Here is a 15,638-nt window from a genome sequence, read left to right as displayed (position 1 = left end):
ATAATAAAAATAATATATGTATTATTGGATTTTCGATTCGTTAACCGTTTTGATTTGAATCGAAAAAATTTGAATAGTGTGAGTTTTATTGGAACGTTACATGTGAGTTTTATATTTAAAAACAAAACGTAAAGTACATAGTGTGAACATATTTATGTATAGTTTGGTTGAGAAGCTCTCTACACATGACACGTCAACATGATCATTCTCAAATCGCTGCGAGGCTGCTGCGTGTATATTATAGTTTGAGCGCATTTATTAAAATGTTTCTCTTTTAATATATAAGGGATTTTATAATTTATATGTATTAAATTATCGTTTAATATGACATTTCTAAACACAATAATTTATAGTTTATATTAAATAATTTTATTGTGTCGTGTACACCATCAATTGTATTATCTACATTTTTAGAATATGATCTATGCCCTGCATTGTATTTTTTATGGATCAAAATTGTATGATAATATATAATAAAATTGTTTTATATACTATTTAAAATGTTGTGCTATATATTTTATACTTTTCAACATTTATCAATTTACGTTGAGCTATTATTTATATGAAAATATATGTAAAATAATACATTAAATATTAATTTATATTTTATTTATATATTATTTAAGTGATTCTGTTAAATATAGGTATATTTTATTATTATTTATATTGATAGAAAGATAATAATGCTAAATGTTAGAATTATGTAGTTTCTTAATGGCATTAAAATGTAATTAAATAGTTGTTTTAATTTATGATCAATTTAGGAAATGATTTATTAAATTAGGAAATGACAAATCATACTTAAATATAGATTCAGTAATTACAGAGACGTTCTAGTGTACATAAATTGTAAAACTAAAGGGAAAATCAATTTTGTACTTTTTTTAATAATAAAGATTTAAGAGTCATTATTGGGTCCAGGTGAACCTATATCTTCACCTCTTATATATCCTACCTTATTTATGACAAAAAAATAAAAAATAATACTAATTATCAAATAAAGTTGACATGAACTCTAAATTCTAAAATATCATTGAAATTGTAAACACCAAATCCTAAACTCTAGGGATTAACACAAAACCTATACTTCAAACTCTAAACTTTAGATCCTAGAGTTAACTCTAAACCCTAGAATTAACTCTCAACTTCAGGGTTATCTTAAACCCTAAACGTTGTCAACAAAACCATAAACCTTAAAATCTAGATCTTAAATTCTAAACCCTATGGTTTAGGATCAACCCTAAGATTTAACATGAATGTTGGGATTTAACGTTAACCTTAGGAATTAAAATTTAGAGTTTTAGGTTTAGAGTTTGAACTATAGAGTTTAATGTTAATTTTAGAATTTAGAGTCTAGTGTTTAGAATTTAAATTAGGGTTTAAAGTTTTATAATGTCAAATTTTTAAACAATTAGTATTATTTTTTTTATTTTTATTTTTTGTCATAAATAAGATGTGACGTGGCAGTTTATTATTGGTTGTTATATAAGAAGTCTATAGGGTAGGCCTGAGTACTTTACCCGATGCCCGAAACCGCACCCGAACCTGATTCAAAAAATCCGAACCGAAATCCGAACCAAAGTAGCAAAATACCCGAATGGGTATTGAGTTAGGAGAGATTGGATATCCGAACCCGAACATGTAATATCCGAACCCGAATGGATATCCGAAGATAACCGAACATATGTATACATAACCTTATATTTATAGTTTACTTCTCTCATTTTATTCAAAATATTTATATTGATGCTACACATAGTTTAAGATCAGATAGTATACATATAATTATGGACTATTCAATTGACAAACATGTCAAGCTTCTTGTTTCGTACATTAACAAAAATTGTATCTAAAATTTCTAAACAATAACCAAATAAGTGTCTTTTAGATTTAAATCTTATCTCCAAACATATTAATCACTTAAACTATTAAAAATTTAAAATTAATTAAGTAAAGTGTATTTTTTAAAATACAAAAGATTTTAAATAATGAAGAATTTGATTTTTTTTTCTTTCAAAATCTTAATATCCAAACCCGGTCCACAATAACTGAACTCGAACTAAAAATACTTGAACCCGACTCGAAGTATAAAACTACCCGAACGGGTTTTATATCCCTATACCAAAATACTCGAAAATCTGAAATACCTGATCCGGATATCCGAACGTCCATCCCTACTGTAGAGGGTGAACCCAAGAATTAGTCTTTATTTAATTTTTTTCATATAAGAAAAAGTCAAAAGGAAATAAAACCGATTTTAACTATTACTCGTATAATATTTAATGGATGGAGGCAGATTGTAAAGGAAGTAGTTAGGACACAAAAATACATTCAATGCACATAGATATATATATATATGTGGTTTTCATTTTTTGGGCAAATATATAGAAACTCATCCACAAAATATATTATATATGTGGTTTTCAAGCTCTGCAAAATATACAGAAATTCATCCACAGAAAATAACATTATTGTTTGGTCATGACCAAGGTTAAGCGTAAACCAAGACGGTGCGTTTGCTGCATAGTCTCTGGTATTGTCTTCGTTGTCTTCCTTGTCTTTATCAGTGCCTTGATCTTTGCATTTGCCACTTACAAAGCCAAAACCAAAAACCAATGATTCGGATCCAGACTACAGCTGTACAAAGCATCTCCTCGCATATAGTAGTGTCCATATTCTTATGAAGGATTGTGTGAGTTTCAAACATGAGACAGGGAAGACAGTAGTTTGTATACAAGGAGAAGCAAGTGAGTAATATTGATCTTCCCTCAGGTAATTTCCCAGCAAAAGTTTCATCGATTATCCCTTGTCCTCTTACTCTCCAGATCCATAAGTTTGTTGCAGTCTGAAGTGGCATAAGTGGAAAGATTGTGTCGGAAACAAAGACAGATCCCAGAGAAAATCAAGTTGTTGGGACATCTTCAAGAAACACACTTAGTTGCTATATTATTGAAAGATCAGCGTTGACTTCCCTTCCATGAAAGTGCAGAGTCAAGAATGTGATTGTATTCTTCATTGTCTTCCTTAGCTTTCATTCTTTCCACTCCACTTGAATTTTTGTATCTTGTTTTTTTTTTTTTGAAGTACATATGTTAGATTTAGAACTGCTTTCTGTTCATGCTTAGAAATTTGTAACAAAGTAGTAAAGAACAAACCAAGAATTGAATTCTAGAGCATGATCTCCTACAAACTCTTAACCACAGAAGCTTAACGAACTATCTCCATCCTCACTTTCTATTCTGAATCACACACGAGAAAGAAATCACATTTACCAATTTGAAGCTTAATATACACACAACTGGTTCGAGATTACAAAAACAAGAGTCTACCAGTTGTGTAACAAAAGGCTAACAATATCATCTTAGACAAGCTCAATATACGCCATAGGAGCATTATCACCACGCCTAGGAAGAGTTCTAAGAGCATAATTAATGATGATTAATGGAGGGTTCTTAGGATGGAATTCTTAGCACAATATAATAAAATGTCTCTTAACTTTTAACTAAAAAAAACTAAGAATCTCTTAAATATTTTATTTAGGAGCTGATTTTTAGTTTTTAGTTAAAAGTTAAAAACAGTTTCTTATATTACGCTAAAAAACTCACTCTAACTCTAAGAACTCCCCATTGGTCATGCTGTAATGATCCTCATGTACCCTCCATTTCTCTCTCCATACCTAACCGGAACCTCAGCGAACAACGTGTTAACGATCTGCTTCTCGTAGATAACTTGCCTTCTCTTGTGCAACGAACCGTCTTTCCCGAGCGTAATCATCTTATCAACAAACTTCCTCATCGCACTCGCTCTAGCACAATCGTCTTGATCCTCCCGTGCTTCAACAGCTGCGTCGTGAGTCCACGTAGAAGAACGATAACCCTCTCGCCATGCTGCAACTCCAGATTGTTGTAGCTGCTTTGGGCTAAATGTAACGTAGGAATTATCGGCCGAAACGTAAATTAACATTGTGTGTTTGGGTTATTATTAAATTAATCAAACTTACGTTTGTATACGGATCGTTTAACTTGACCTACATAACATTGTGTGCTGATATAAAATGTTTTTCGGTTAATGGAAACGCAACTAAAATTAGGGTATATGCACATCATATTATATTTTCCTAGTAAACAAAATTATGGTGGAAAATTTTTAATACATTTTTGTATATATAAATTATATAAATAGGAAACTATAACTGAAAATTGTTTGGATTTGAATATTTTCGAGTATTTGTTTGGATTTTCGAGTTTTTCTAAATTTTTCAGAATCCTAAATATCTTAACCGATCTAACCGATCGGGATCCGCTATCCAAAAATCACAGGTATTTGAATTATAAACCAAATCTACCCAGATTCAAACCAACCCACACAGGAACCAAAAAGTTTCAGAAGATTTAGTTGGTTGTTTTAATTTGAAATTTGGCATGTTAGTTATTAATATAAGCTAATATTGGTGTTGATTGTGTAAAGATCTTTCCACAAGTAGTTTTGGCTCATTTTTAATGGATTGAAATTATGGCTATACACAAATTCATATCACAAGTGTTGCACATGAAGTTTCTCGCTCTTTATATACTACTAGGTTAAGATCCGCGCCTTGCGCGAGATGAACATTATATATAAAAATTATTTTATGTATTAAATATTTTTACATATTATGAAATAACAAATATATATTGAATAATTAAAATTCAGTAATTATTAAATATATAATTAAATTGGTGTGAACATATAAATCAATTTTATTAATCCAATTTTTTTTTAATATTTGATAGGATATGTAATTAAATTTAAATGATACTAACATACATAGTATATTTTTAATACTAATGTCTATTAAATGATGATTTCTACTCATATAGTTTTTTTTTTGATCATTTGTATCTTTTATAGAGAAAAATTTAAATTACTGATAACAAAATTTTCATTGTGAGATTAATAGTTTTAATAATTTATAATTAAAAAAAAATATAAGTTGTCAATGTTCGTTCAAAACTTTTACCAAAAAATTGTTCAAAGTAAATTTTGAAACTAAAAGATTTATGTATTTTATATGGTTTATAGTTTAATTTAAAACGATATATATATATATATATATATCAATCTTAATAATTAATTAAATTATACTTTTCACTTATATAATTTTGTAATCATTTGAATGTAAGACTTTAAACAGTTTTAGTAATTTATAGTCGTTTTTCAAAATTCAAAATATAACATATACAAAAAAATCTATTTTTTTTTATTATATGGTTATTGTAGTTGTTTAATTTATTTAATAGTTTAAAATTAAACAAATATGATAAAAGATACACTAATTTTTATCAAATCTTTATTATTCAAAATTATTAATTGTCATATATACTTTAGCCACATTAGGCAATTCCGTAAATTTTATTTAAGGAAATAATGAAGTACATTAATAATGAATTTATTGTTAGTTTAATAAAAAAACTTATTATATAATTAGATGGACCAACATATTTCTCTAATGATTCTAAGAATCATCCTAGTGATGACATGTGGCTACAAAAAGAAGTTGTAATGCTTCTCAAATAATATATAGGGGATAAGAATAAAAAATTCAATTTTATTATGTCCGCTATAAGTATTTTATTTCATATTTTTATTTTATTATATAAAATAAAACTTAAAAAAATTTTATTTAATATATGGGTAATATACTATTATAACTATATTTTATATATTTAAACTGATATTTAAATATTTACAGAAATAATATATATTTAGTATATGATTTTAGTTACAGTTTCATTATTTATACTATAAGGATTACACAGTTACTATCAGATGAAATATAAAAGTGATATAGCATAATTCAAAGTATGTTTAAATAATAAAAGTAACTGATACAATGGGTTTAAAATGACAATAGTAGAATGTCAAAGTTCTCGTAAATTTCCGGTTGAACATTTTATACGAGGGTAAGAGTAGAATGTCCAAGTTATGTCAACTTTTCTGGTTTTTTTTTTTTGTCGTCTATCCATTTAAGCTAGATCAAGTGGAGAGCAGACGAGTTGATTCTCCGAGAAGCATCTCCATCTGTCCGGGTCTGATCTATATGGGAGAAGATAAAACCTCTGGTCCTTGCATCTTTTGCTAATCCATCTGCCCGGCCATTTCGGCTTCGAGGAATATGAGACAGTCTCACATCCTCGAAGTCTTCCTGTAACCTCTGGAACACCTCGATCTCTGTCGCGAAAGCTGGCCAGTCCATCGGGTTTGTAGTCATATCCACTAAGTCCATGCAGTCCGTCTCAAACCGTACTGCAGTGATCCCTTTGTCTCTCATACATGAGGCTGCCCAAAGTAGCCCTTCCATCTCAGCGTGCAAAGCTGAGAGGTTCCTGTTACACGCCCGTAATCCGAAGTATTCTAATCCCATCTGATCCTTAAGACTCCACCCTAAGCCACTGACACTGCCATTATTGATCCATGATGCATCAATTTGACAAGTAGGGATTCGGGGTATCCAAGGGGGCGTTGTCTCAATCTCTGTAGTGGACGGATCGTCCTGATCCTCATTTGCTTCCTCATTTTCGTTAGCCTTCCTCCAACATTCTGCCTCAAGAGACGCAAGTTGGAGGGTGTCAATGGGGAATACATCTTTTCTATTGAACAGTTTGTCGTTCCTCGCCTTCCAAATGCACCAACAGATCCATGGAAAAGTATCGAATTGTGGTCTCAAAGGAGCCACCTCTTTTCTCTTCCAAAATAGGAAGTTCATGTTTTGATATATGGATGTACTCGGGAAGTAACCCGGAATGGACGGATAGTCCGATAAGGCCCAAACCTGAAGAGCTGGTGGGCATTCAAAAAGAAGATGATTAATCGACTCCACTGGGCCAGCACATCTAGGACAACTCCTATCGGTGCCCAGGTGTCTATACATGAGCCTCTCTGCCGTCGCCACGCATCCCGAGATAGCCTGCCACAAAAATGTTTCATCTTACTCGGGGCCTTTATCTTCCACACATGGCTCTGTAGGCTCGTGATACTCGGTTCTACAGCCACTCTCTGTGAAAGACTCGACTTGGTCGATCGAAGTAGGTCATAGCCAGTTTTAACTGAGTAAATTCCAGATTTTGTATGATTCCAAACATATCCATCTGGGGCATGAGAGCGAGAAGGTTTCAGCCCGAGTATTAAAGGGATATCATCTTGGTGAAAAAAATCCCGTACAAGTTGTATATCCCACTCTTTGGTATCATTCCTAATGAAGGAATGAACAAGGAGTTGGGGTAGCATGTATACAATGTGGTCAGCGGGTCTAGGTGGTCGCGCCATTACATCTGGAACCCAAGGCTCACTCCAAACCCTCGTATCTTGACCCGTACCAATTATTTTCCGTAAACCCGATATGAGTAGAGGTTTTGCTGCCATGATACTACGCCATCCATATGATGGTGAGTATGTACGCCGATCTTCCAAGGGAGAAGTGTGATTATAGTATCGTCCTTTTAAAACACGTGCTAATAAGGAGCTCGGATAATGAATTAGTCTCCATAATTGTTTTGCAAGAAGCGCGATATTGAAGTCATGGAGATCTTGAAACCCTAGTCCCCCCGAATCTTTGGGGGTACAGATTTCGTCCCATGCTATCCAATGTAAACCTCTGCTATTCTGTTTTGAGCTCCACCAAAAATTAGACGTTGTGCTCCTTAGTTTAACAGTAATGCCTTGTGGAATCAAGTAACACGACATCACAAATGTCGGAACAGCTTGAGCCACAGATTTGACTTGAACTTCTTTTCCTCCTTTAGAAAGGAGTCTCGATGACCAAGTGTTGACTCTCCCATTGAACCGATCTTGTACAAAGGAAAACACTTTCATCTTTGACGCACCGATCTGGTTATACATTTCTGGTTATCATTTTATATCAAAATAATATTAATGTAGTATCTCTCAATATATTAGTTATCGAACTGTTTAATACTCTATCTGTTTCAAAATACTTGATGTTTTAAGTGAATGCACAAGAATTAAAGTATAAACTTTAAAAAAAAAAGTAATATTAAAAATTAAAGTAAAACTAATTCAGCCAATAATACAAACAACTATAAAACATCATTGGTGAATGGTGATACAGTTTTTGTAAAACTAAAACTAATATAAAAATATCAAAACATCAAATATTTTGAAACATTTTAAACTCTCCAAAACAGCATTTATTTTAAAACGGAAAAAATATATTTTAATAATATGTTAATGAATATGTGTTTATATCAGAGAAGAAAAAGAAACACACGTTTCTTGTTATAATGGTAGTAATTAATTGTATATAGTTACAATAATTAATGGTATGACCAAAAAAAGTAAAAATAAAAAATAATTAATGAATAGTATACATTAACCCGAAAACAACAAAAGATAATGCCTAAAAAATAAGGTTTACAGTACTTAAACCAAAAGAAAGAAAGAAATATTAACTTTAATAATTGCAACAATTATTAAAGTCCAGTATTATTTTTTATATAAAAAATTTTGGTGGGTATTATTGCAACCATTTTAATAATTTCCGAGGATTGTCACTCTATGTCGTTATCTATTGTTAATTTCCAATTATGAAGGTGTATTAATTCATTCTTGATTTTATTTGATCACTGGTTATTGTTTAAATTTTTTGTTGACATTTTCTTCTACATTTTTGTGACTTGTGAGGTTCAGTTAAATTTATTTACCCAACACATGTAGGCAAAAGATGGCTAGAGGTCTAATTACTCGTATATCTTAATCGATTATTTTGTTTCATGAAGTCATAATCATAAATATACGGGGAATTTGCTAAAACTAACCCACAACTTGATTTTAACCCCAAACCTATATCCAAACTTGAATCAAATGCAAAAATAATCTAAAAGACTTGTGAAATTACAGCCCAGCCCGTTGTGATCAAACAAAAAAACACAAACCATTTCTTAAAAATATAGCCCCATAAAATCGTCTGAGGTGTTGGAAATCGTCTGGACGACTTCAAAGTAAGTCTTCTGGTGTAGCTGATCTTAATAATTTTTAAAAAATTTAAAAATATTTTGGTAAGCGAAAAATTAAAATCATGTAATTATAAACACTTTTAAGTGATATAAATTAAAATATAACAAAATTGAATTGTTTTAAACATAGATGAGTGTAGGTAGTGAATCATGGTATTTTTTGGTCTAGGATTTGACAACATATGTTGTAGTCTTGTATGTATTCTTAGGGTTAGATTTTGGAAAGCTTGAATGTTTTTTTGAAAAATTAATTTTTTTACCTATATGTGTTTATTTTTGTGTATAGTAAACACTTTTGAAGTTTAATTTGATTTTATGAAGTGTTTAGTTAGTTAATTAAGTTTAAGGTTATGTTTAGGGTCTAGACGTGAAGAAATTAAAATAGACGACTTACATGTAAGTCGTCTATTTTTCCTGCTTAAAATTAAAAAAAAAACAATTTCTTGCTTAAATAATTTAAACCAGATGACTTACTTGTAAATCTTCTATTTTAGTTTTCCGCTAAAAATATTTTATAATTTTCTGCTAAAAATATTAAAGTCTTCTGGACGACTAGTTTACTTGTAAGTCGTGTATGAAGTCGTCTGAATCAAAAATATTTAACCTAATTAGATTTTTTGTCTCCCCATATAAAGAAAAATTTACACATTCTCTCTAATCCTCTCAAATGGCTGAAACAAAAATGTAATGTTCATCATTCTAAAACTCTTCAACCTCTCTCTAATCTCTTTGACTTGAAAACACCAAACTTTATATGAATTTTTCAGTTTTGTCTCATGTCTTTCTTACTAATCTATCTTTTTTTGCAGGTTTTTAATGAGATGTTATTCATCTTCCACTAATTTAAAGGTAGATCTATTAATTTTAGATATGTATTTTTTTGTGTTCTATAAAGGTAGATTTATCTAATCTTCCACTCATTTTCCCTGTACCCATTTGAACGTTTTTTGATATGCAGGTTTTTCATATCTGGATTTGATATGCAGGTTTTTCATATCTGGATTTGATATGCAGGTTTTTCAGATCTGGAATACTTCTGGGACGACTTACATGTTAGTCGTCTAATATATAATGCAGTAGACGACTTCCAGGAAAGTCATCTGGACTTCTTGGAAGTCTTCTGACGAAGTCTCCCTTTCATAATAGATCTGAGCGTTTTGACAAGTTTTTATGCCTGATTTTTCTTCATTTGGTAACTTCTTGTTGTATAAAGTTCTTACTTTTTTCCCAAACTAAAACTCTCCAAACCCACTCTAATCTCTTTGACTTGAATACACCAAACTTTATATGAATTTTTCAGTTTTGTCTCATGTCTTTCTTACTAATCTATCTTTTTTGCAGGTTTCAAATCAGATGGTACTCATCTTCCACTCATTTAAATGTAGATCTATTAATTTTATATATGTATTTTGTGTGTTCTATAAAGGTAGATTTATCTAATTTTCAACTCATTTTTTTTTTGTTTTTAACCCATTTGAACATATTTTGATATGCAAGTTTTTCAGATCTGAATTTGATATACAGGTTTTTCAGATCTGGAAGACTTCTGGGACGACTTACCTGTTAGTTGTCTAAAATATAATGCGCTAGACGACTTCCAGGAAGTCTTCCAGACGACTTCCAGGAAGACTTACTTGTAAGTCGTCCAGAAGACTTCAAGTGGAGTCCAAGCTTGTCTTTATAGAAGAATGATTTATAATAGTTTTGTTTGTGGTCTGTTTTGTGATTTGTATGTCTACTTTTTTAGTTGTGAATTTTTTGTAAAATCAGTAATAATGTTTTCCAAGATGTAATACATGTGCTAACAATGTGTTTACACATTTACAAATCAATGAATTAATAGACTTCAATAGCCTTTTTCTTATCTTTGGATTTCTAATATGCAATAATAAACTCCAATGGCCTTTTTCTCATCTTAATAAACAAGAATGTTGGTAGCTTCATATTGATACAACATTTTAAGAAGCATTTTAACCCTTCTTCCAACTCATAACAATAATCATTAGTGTCTATAACAATAATCATTACATGTAAGTCGTCCAGGATTTACGAGGTTTGACCAGAATCTCGGAATAAAATTATGGACGACTTACATGTAAGTCGTCGGCGGACGACTGAATTATAAGTTGTCTAGGTATAATTAAATATTGAAGTTTTTTTTTTTCAATTGCAAAACTAACCTATGACGACTTAATTGTAAGTCGTTTAGTTTCAATAAAATATTGATATTTTAATTTTTACCAGATGACTGAAATGTAAGTCGTCCAGGAAAGTCAAACTTCTGAAATAATCCAGTCAAATAACTAATCTATGACGACTGAAATGTAAGTCGTCTAGGTTATTTGGAGTTTTTTTTGTAACCAAACAAAAGCAGACGACTTAACTTTCAGTCGTCTAAGAAAACAGATTTGAAAGTCAGTTGCAAAAATAACTTCTGCGTTGACCAGACAACTTCCAAGTAAGTCGTCTACAGCCAGGTAAGTCGTCTGGACGAACAAATCTGAAAAAAAAAACTCGATTTCATATCTTAAATTGGTGAGATTACTTCCTTAGCACACATAAGGCTTCTCCAAGCACATGGAATTTCAAATGAAAGTGACCCATCCAAAATTATTAGCTTCTATGACTCTATGAACCATAAAAAATGTAGAATCAAAATCTTGGATTTTTTTTAGTTGAATGGGGAGAGAAAGTGAGAGATATGTTATGTTTAGTTCATAAGAAAAGAAAAAGAAGAAGGGTAAATCGATTTTGGGAGCATTAAGAGCTTTAAATTGGTTGTTCATGGTGGTTGGGGTATTGAAGACAATAGCAATCTTGTAATTACTTGAAGATGATGAGGGTGGAAGAGTAAAAATATCATTTTTGAAAAAAAAAGTGATGGCATTTTCGTGAATTATATAAACTTGTGGGGTAAATAGGACAAAACCAATTTCCAAAAAAGTGAGGTTAGTTTTGTGTTTGACTTTGAATTCTAGGTCAATTTTGCAAAAAAACCCTAAATATATTGATTGTGGTAAGTCACCACTTGCTGAGCATAAAGTATTTACTTAGATTTTTTTTTTGGTACAAATGTTAAAATTCCATACGGAACTTTTTTGAGTTTTACATTGTTGCAAGACTAACTTATTACAGAGCTAAGGGGAAATAAAGAGACAACACAACAAAACAAGTTAGCTATAAGGAGCAATGAACCAAAAATACAACTCGAAAAGAGAGTGAGCATCAGATGGGTTAGGATATGAAGGGAGAGCAGCCTGTCACGAAGTTCCGTGTCCACTTGCTTGAAGAAGGTCCCTTGCTGAGGAGAGGTATCCCGGAAAATGCGAGCATTACGCTCCTACCAAAGGTTGTACATGATGACCTGAAGGGTGAGCTTCATTAGGACTTTGACCTGAGAAGAGAATTACCCATTGTACCGTGAGATCATGGCCACCACTGCAGGGAGGTCCGAGGGAGGAGAGGAGATAAATCTTCCACAGAAGCGACTCCACACATCAACTGCGTAAGAGCATCCGAAGAAAAGGTGCTGATGAGATTTCCTGCAACTGGAACACAAACACACAATTTTCTGGAACTGAAAGTCCCCATTATGCCAATCGATCCCTCGTTGGTAGTCTTCCTACCATTGATACCAACTTATGAACGAGCAACGCGGTATTTCTTCTTTGAACCAAACCGCATCATACCAATCAACCTCAGGTGATGGGTCTTGTTAGGATTTTAACCTCAACCTTGTGCTATAGAATTTGAATAAACTTGATACCGAAACTTGTCTTTTCTTTTATTCACTACCAATAGGTTTCTCAAGAACAAAATATAAAGATCACAAGCCTAAGCAATAAACGCTCTTTGTAAGCAATAAACGCTCTTAGGTCTGGCTTTGATAGTGTTTAAAGACACATCCACCGGGAAGCATTTTCACCCTTGCCAGAAAAATAAACGGTTCGTCAGTCACGTGGGGTGCAGTGCTCGTCCATGCACGATTTCTTGTTTGTGTGTCAGTTGGCTTCTACGTCTATACTCTATAGAGGTTCTTATTGTAGCACTTGAGTTTTTTTGGTCAAATTCTGAACGTTTGGAAAATTGCAACAGGAAAAATAGGGTCCTAGAATCCACGGAGGATCCAAGACGAGGTGAACAGGTCTAGAAGACGATCTAAAATGGTAGAGAGATCATTTTGAAGATGCTGAATCTGTGTAATGATGATGGTGATAGAGAAGAAGATTTGATGAAGAAGATACAGTTGTATTCTTAATTAATAAATCCCAAATGAACAAACGCTTACAAATAATGTTTAGTACAATAAATTGGGATCATGAGAGTACAACTAGACCAATTAGACCAAATGACCAATGGTATTGATTTATCCTGTATAAAAAATCGGAGCCTTCTGTGAAACATCCTTAAGGTATTCCAGAGTGGCAGTTTTAACTTGAGTTTGTCAGTGTACCAAAAGACGCAGTTATATTTATGAGCCAGTGGAAAAACATAATTTCTGCGTGATTGTTTATACATTGCTTGTTTATCCAAAACGTGATGAACGTAAGGTATTTTCTTTATAAAAAAATTGAAATGTAACTTTCTAATGGTTATAATAAGATGATGTTATTTTACCAAACTAAAAGAAGCAAAAGAAAACTACTTTTCCAATTATTTATGCATTGCGTTTGCATGTATATATATCTTGTGCTCAAATATATTTTATTTTTGGATATGAAACTTTCTACATGTTAAGTAGAGGTCCCGACAATTAGAAAACATTTTTTAAAACAAATGTCAAATGTGGTTTAATGCTTAATACATTTGTAGAAAAAATTGTTGCAATGGTTGGGGTTTTGTTACTGCCGCCTATTTCTGGATTAATGGTTCAAACAAAGAAAAACTTTCACCGAATCCACCGTGATTCACGTTGTCACATACGTGAGATGAAAATGTAAGGTTTTCTTCTGTCGATTTTAAGTTTTACCAACTCTATATATATCCAAGAATCAACACTTTTAAAACCTATACTTGCCAATTTATTTGATTATAAGTTGGTATATTGCATTTGACAAGGTTTATCAGCATGAAGAAATGTGAGTTCTTGATTGATTAATTGACATGAAAGTAAGCCTGCAAAAGAAAATGTGATAATTGATTATTGATTTTTGAGAAATTTTGGCAGGCTTAGTAGGAGGAGCCTTTATAATAGTGTTGATTGCATTAGGGGTATGGGCTATTATTTCCTGTATACCTCCACCTTCTAAGATATGCGGTCCGCCCGGTGGACCGCCTATTACCGCCCCTAGGATACGGCTAAGTGATGGACGCTATCTAGCCTACGAAGAACATGGTGTTAGTAGACAAAATGCCACTTTCAAGATCATCTTTATCCATGCTTTCGCCACCTTCAGACGTGATGCTGTTATCGCCAACCGTGTTCGTCCTGTAATGATTCAATCTCTTCTATTTTGTTATGTTTATCTCTATCTTAAAAGGCACGGCATAGTCAAATGAGACATTCGTCTTTGCTCTCAAATTTTAAATAGTTATATGTCACATAATCTTCAAATTATCAAGAATTTATTAAAATTAACCTAAAAATGTTAATGGTAGCTCAATTGTTTGTCTGCTTTAACCATTTTTTTTTGTTTTTACAATAGAGATGAGTAATTTGCATTGTTTTGTATCGTCAGGGGTTTCTTGAGAAGAACGGCATCTACGTGGTATCATATGATCGACCAGGTTATGGAGAGAGCGATCCTCATTCCCGTCGCAGTGAAAAGACATTAGCTCATGACATTGAACAACTCGCTGACCAACTACAACTTGGTTCCAAGTTTTATGTGGTTGGATACTCAATGGGAGGCCAAGCCGTTTGGGGTGTTCTCAAGTACATCCCTCACAGGCTCGCTGGAGCCACACTGCTTTGTCCTGTAACCAACTCATGGTGGCCTAGTTTCCCTGATAGTTTAACTTGGGAGCTATGGAACAAGCAAACTAAAACCGAAAGGTTTGCGATGCTCATTACTCATCACACGCCGTGGCTACTCTACTGGTGGAACCATCAAAAGCTGTTTCAAACATCAGCTGTGATGCAGTCAAGCCCTACGATATTCTCACCTCAAGATATGGCTTTACTGCCCAAGCTGGCCGTAAGGGTGTCTTACAAGAACCAAACAACGCAGCAAGGGGTACATGAATCATTGGAGAGGGACTTGATTGTGGGATTTGGGAAATGGGGGTTTGATCCAATGAAGATTGAGAATCCCTTCCCGAAAGGTGAAGGGTCGGTGCATTTGTGGCAAGGGGATGATGATAGGCTTGTACCGATACAGCTACAAAGGATCATTGCTCAGAAACTAAGTTGGATAAAGTATCATGAGATTCCAGGGGCTGGTCATTTGTTTCCTAATGCTGATGGGGTGGCAGAAACAATATTGAAGGAACTATTGCCTATTCCCCAAGCATCTTAATATTCAATTCACTCTCTCTCTTTTTTTGGTTAAATGTTACATTGTTTAGACTCAAGAAAGAATTGTACATTCTTCCTTCACCCCCATGTATGAATTTCTGTATTATGAATGAACTTTTTTGGTTTTTGCAAGAAAATGTGTGCAAGAAAATAAACGGAAACAAGTGAAT

The 15,638-nt window shown here is 32.6% G+C and overlaps 1 protein-coding gene and 1 long non-coding RNA gene across 2 annotated transcripts; both read left to right on the top strand.

The window, feature by feature from the left end:
- Positions 1-2,395: 2,395 nt before the first annotated feature.
- Positions 2,396-3,171, top strand: LOC103863248. The gene is made up of 2 exons (XR_631935.3): positions 2,396-2,772; positions 2,845-3,171. It is a non-coding gene; the product is annotated as an uncharacterized LOC103863248 (long non-coding RNA).
- Positions 3,172-11,185: 8,014 nt separating this feature from the next.
- LOC103863247 lies at positions 11,186-15,532 on the top strand. Its single transcript, XM_009141006.3, has 3 exons — positions 11,186-14,089; positions 14,179-14,441; positions 14,690-15,532. The coding sequence occupies exons 1-3, from the start codon at positions 14,080-14,082 to the stop codon at positions 15,467-15,469; spliced, it is 1,053 nt and encodes a 350-aa protein (XP_009139254.1). The 5' UTR covers positions 11,186-14,079; the 3' UTR covers positions 15,470-15,532.
- The last annotated feature ends 106 nt before the right edge of the window (positions 15,533-15,638 follow it).

The sequence above is a fragment of the Brassica rapa genome, chromosome A04, assembly GCF_000309985.2.
Source record: "Brassica rapa cultivar Chiifu-401-42 chromosome A04, CAAS_Brap_v3.01, whole genome shotgun sequence".
Taxonomy (NCBI): Eukaryota; Viridiplantae; Streptophyta; class Magnoliopsida; order Brassicales; family Brassicaceae; genus Brassica; species Brassica rapa.
This window is presented reverse-complemented; position numbering and strand designations above follow the sequence as displayed.

Coding starts and splice junctions, on each gene's coding strand:
- LOC103863247 (XM_009141006.3), top strand. Junction 14,442..14,689: donor TCGCCAACCGTGTTCGTCCT/GTAATGATTCAA, acceptor TTGTATCGTCAG/GGGTTTCTTGAGAAGAACGG.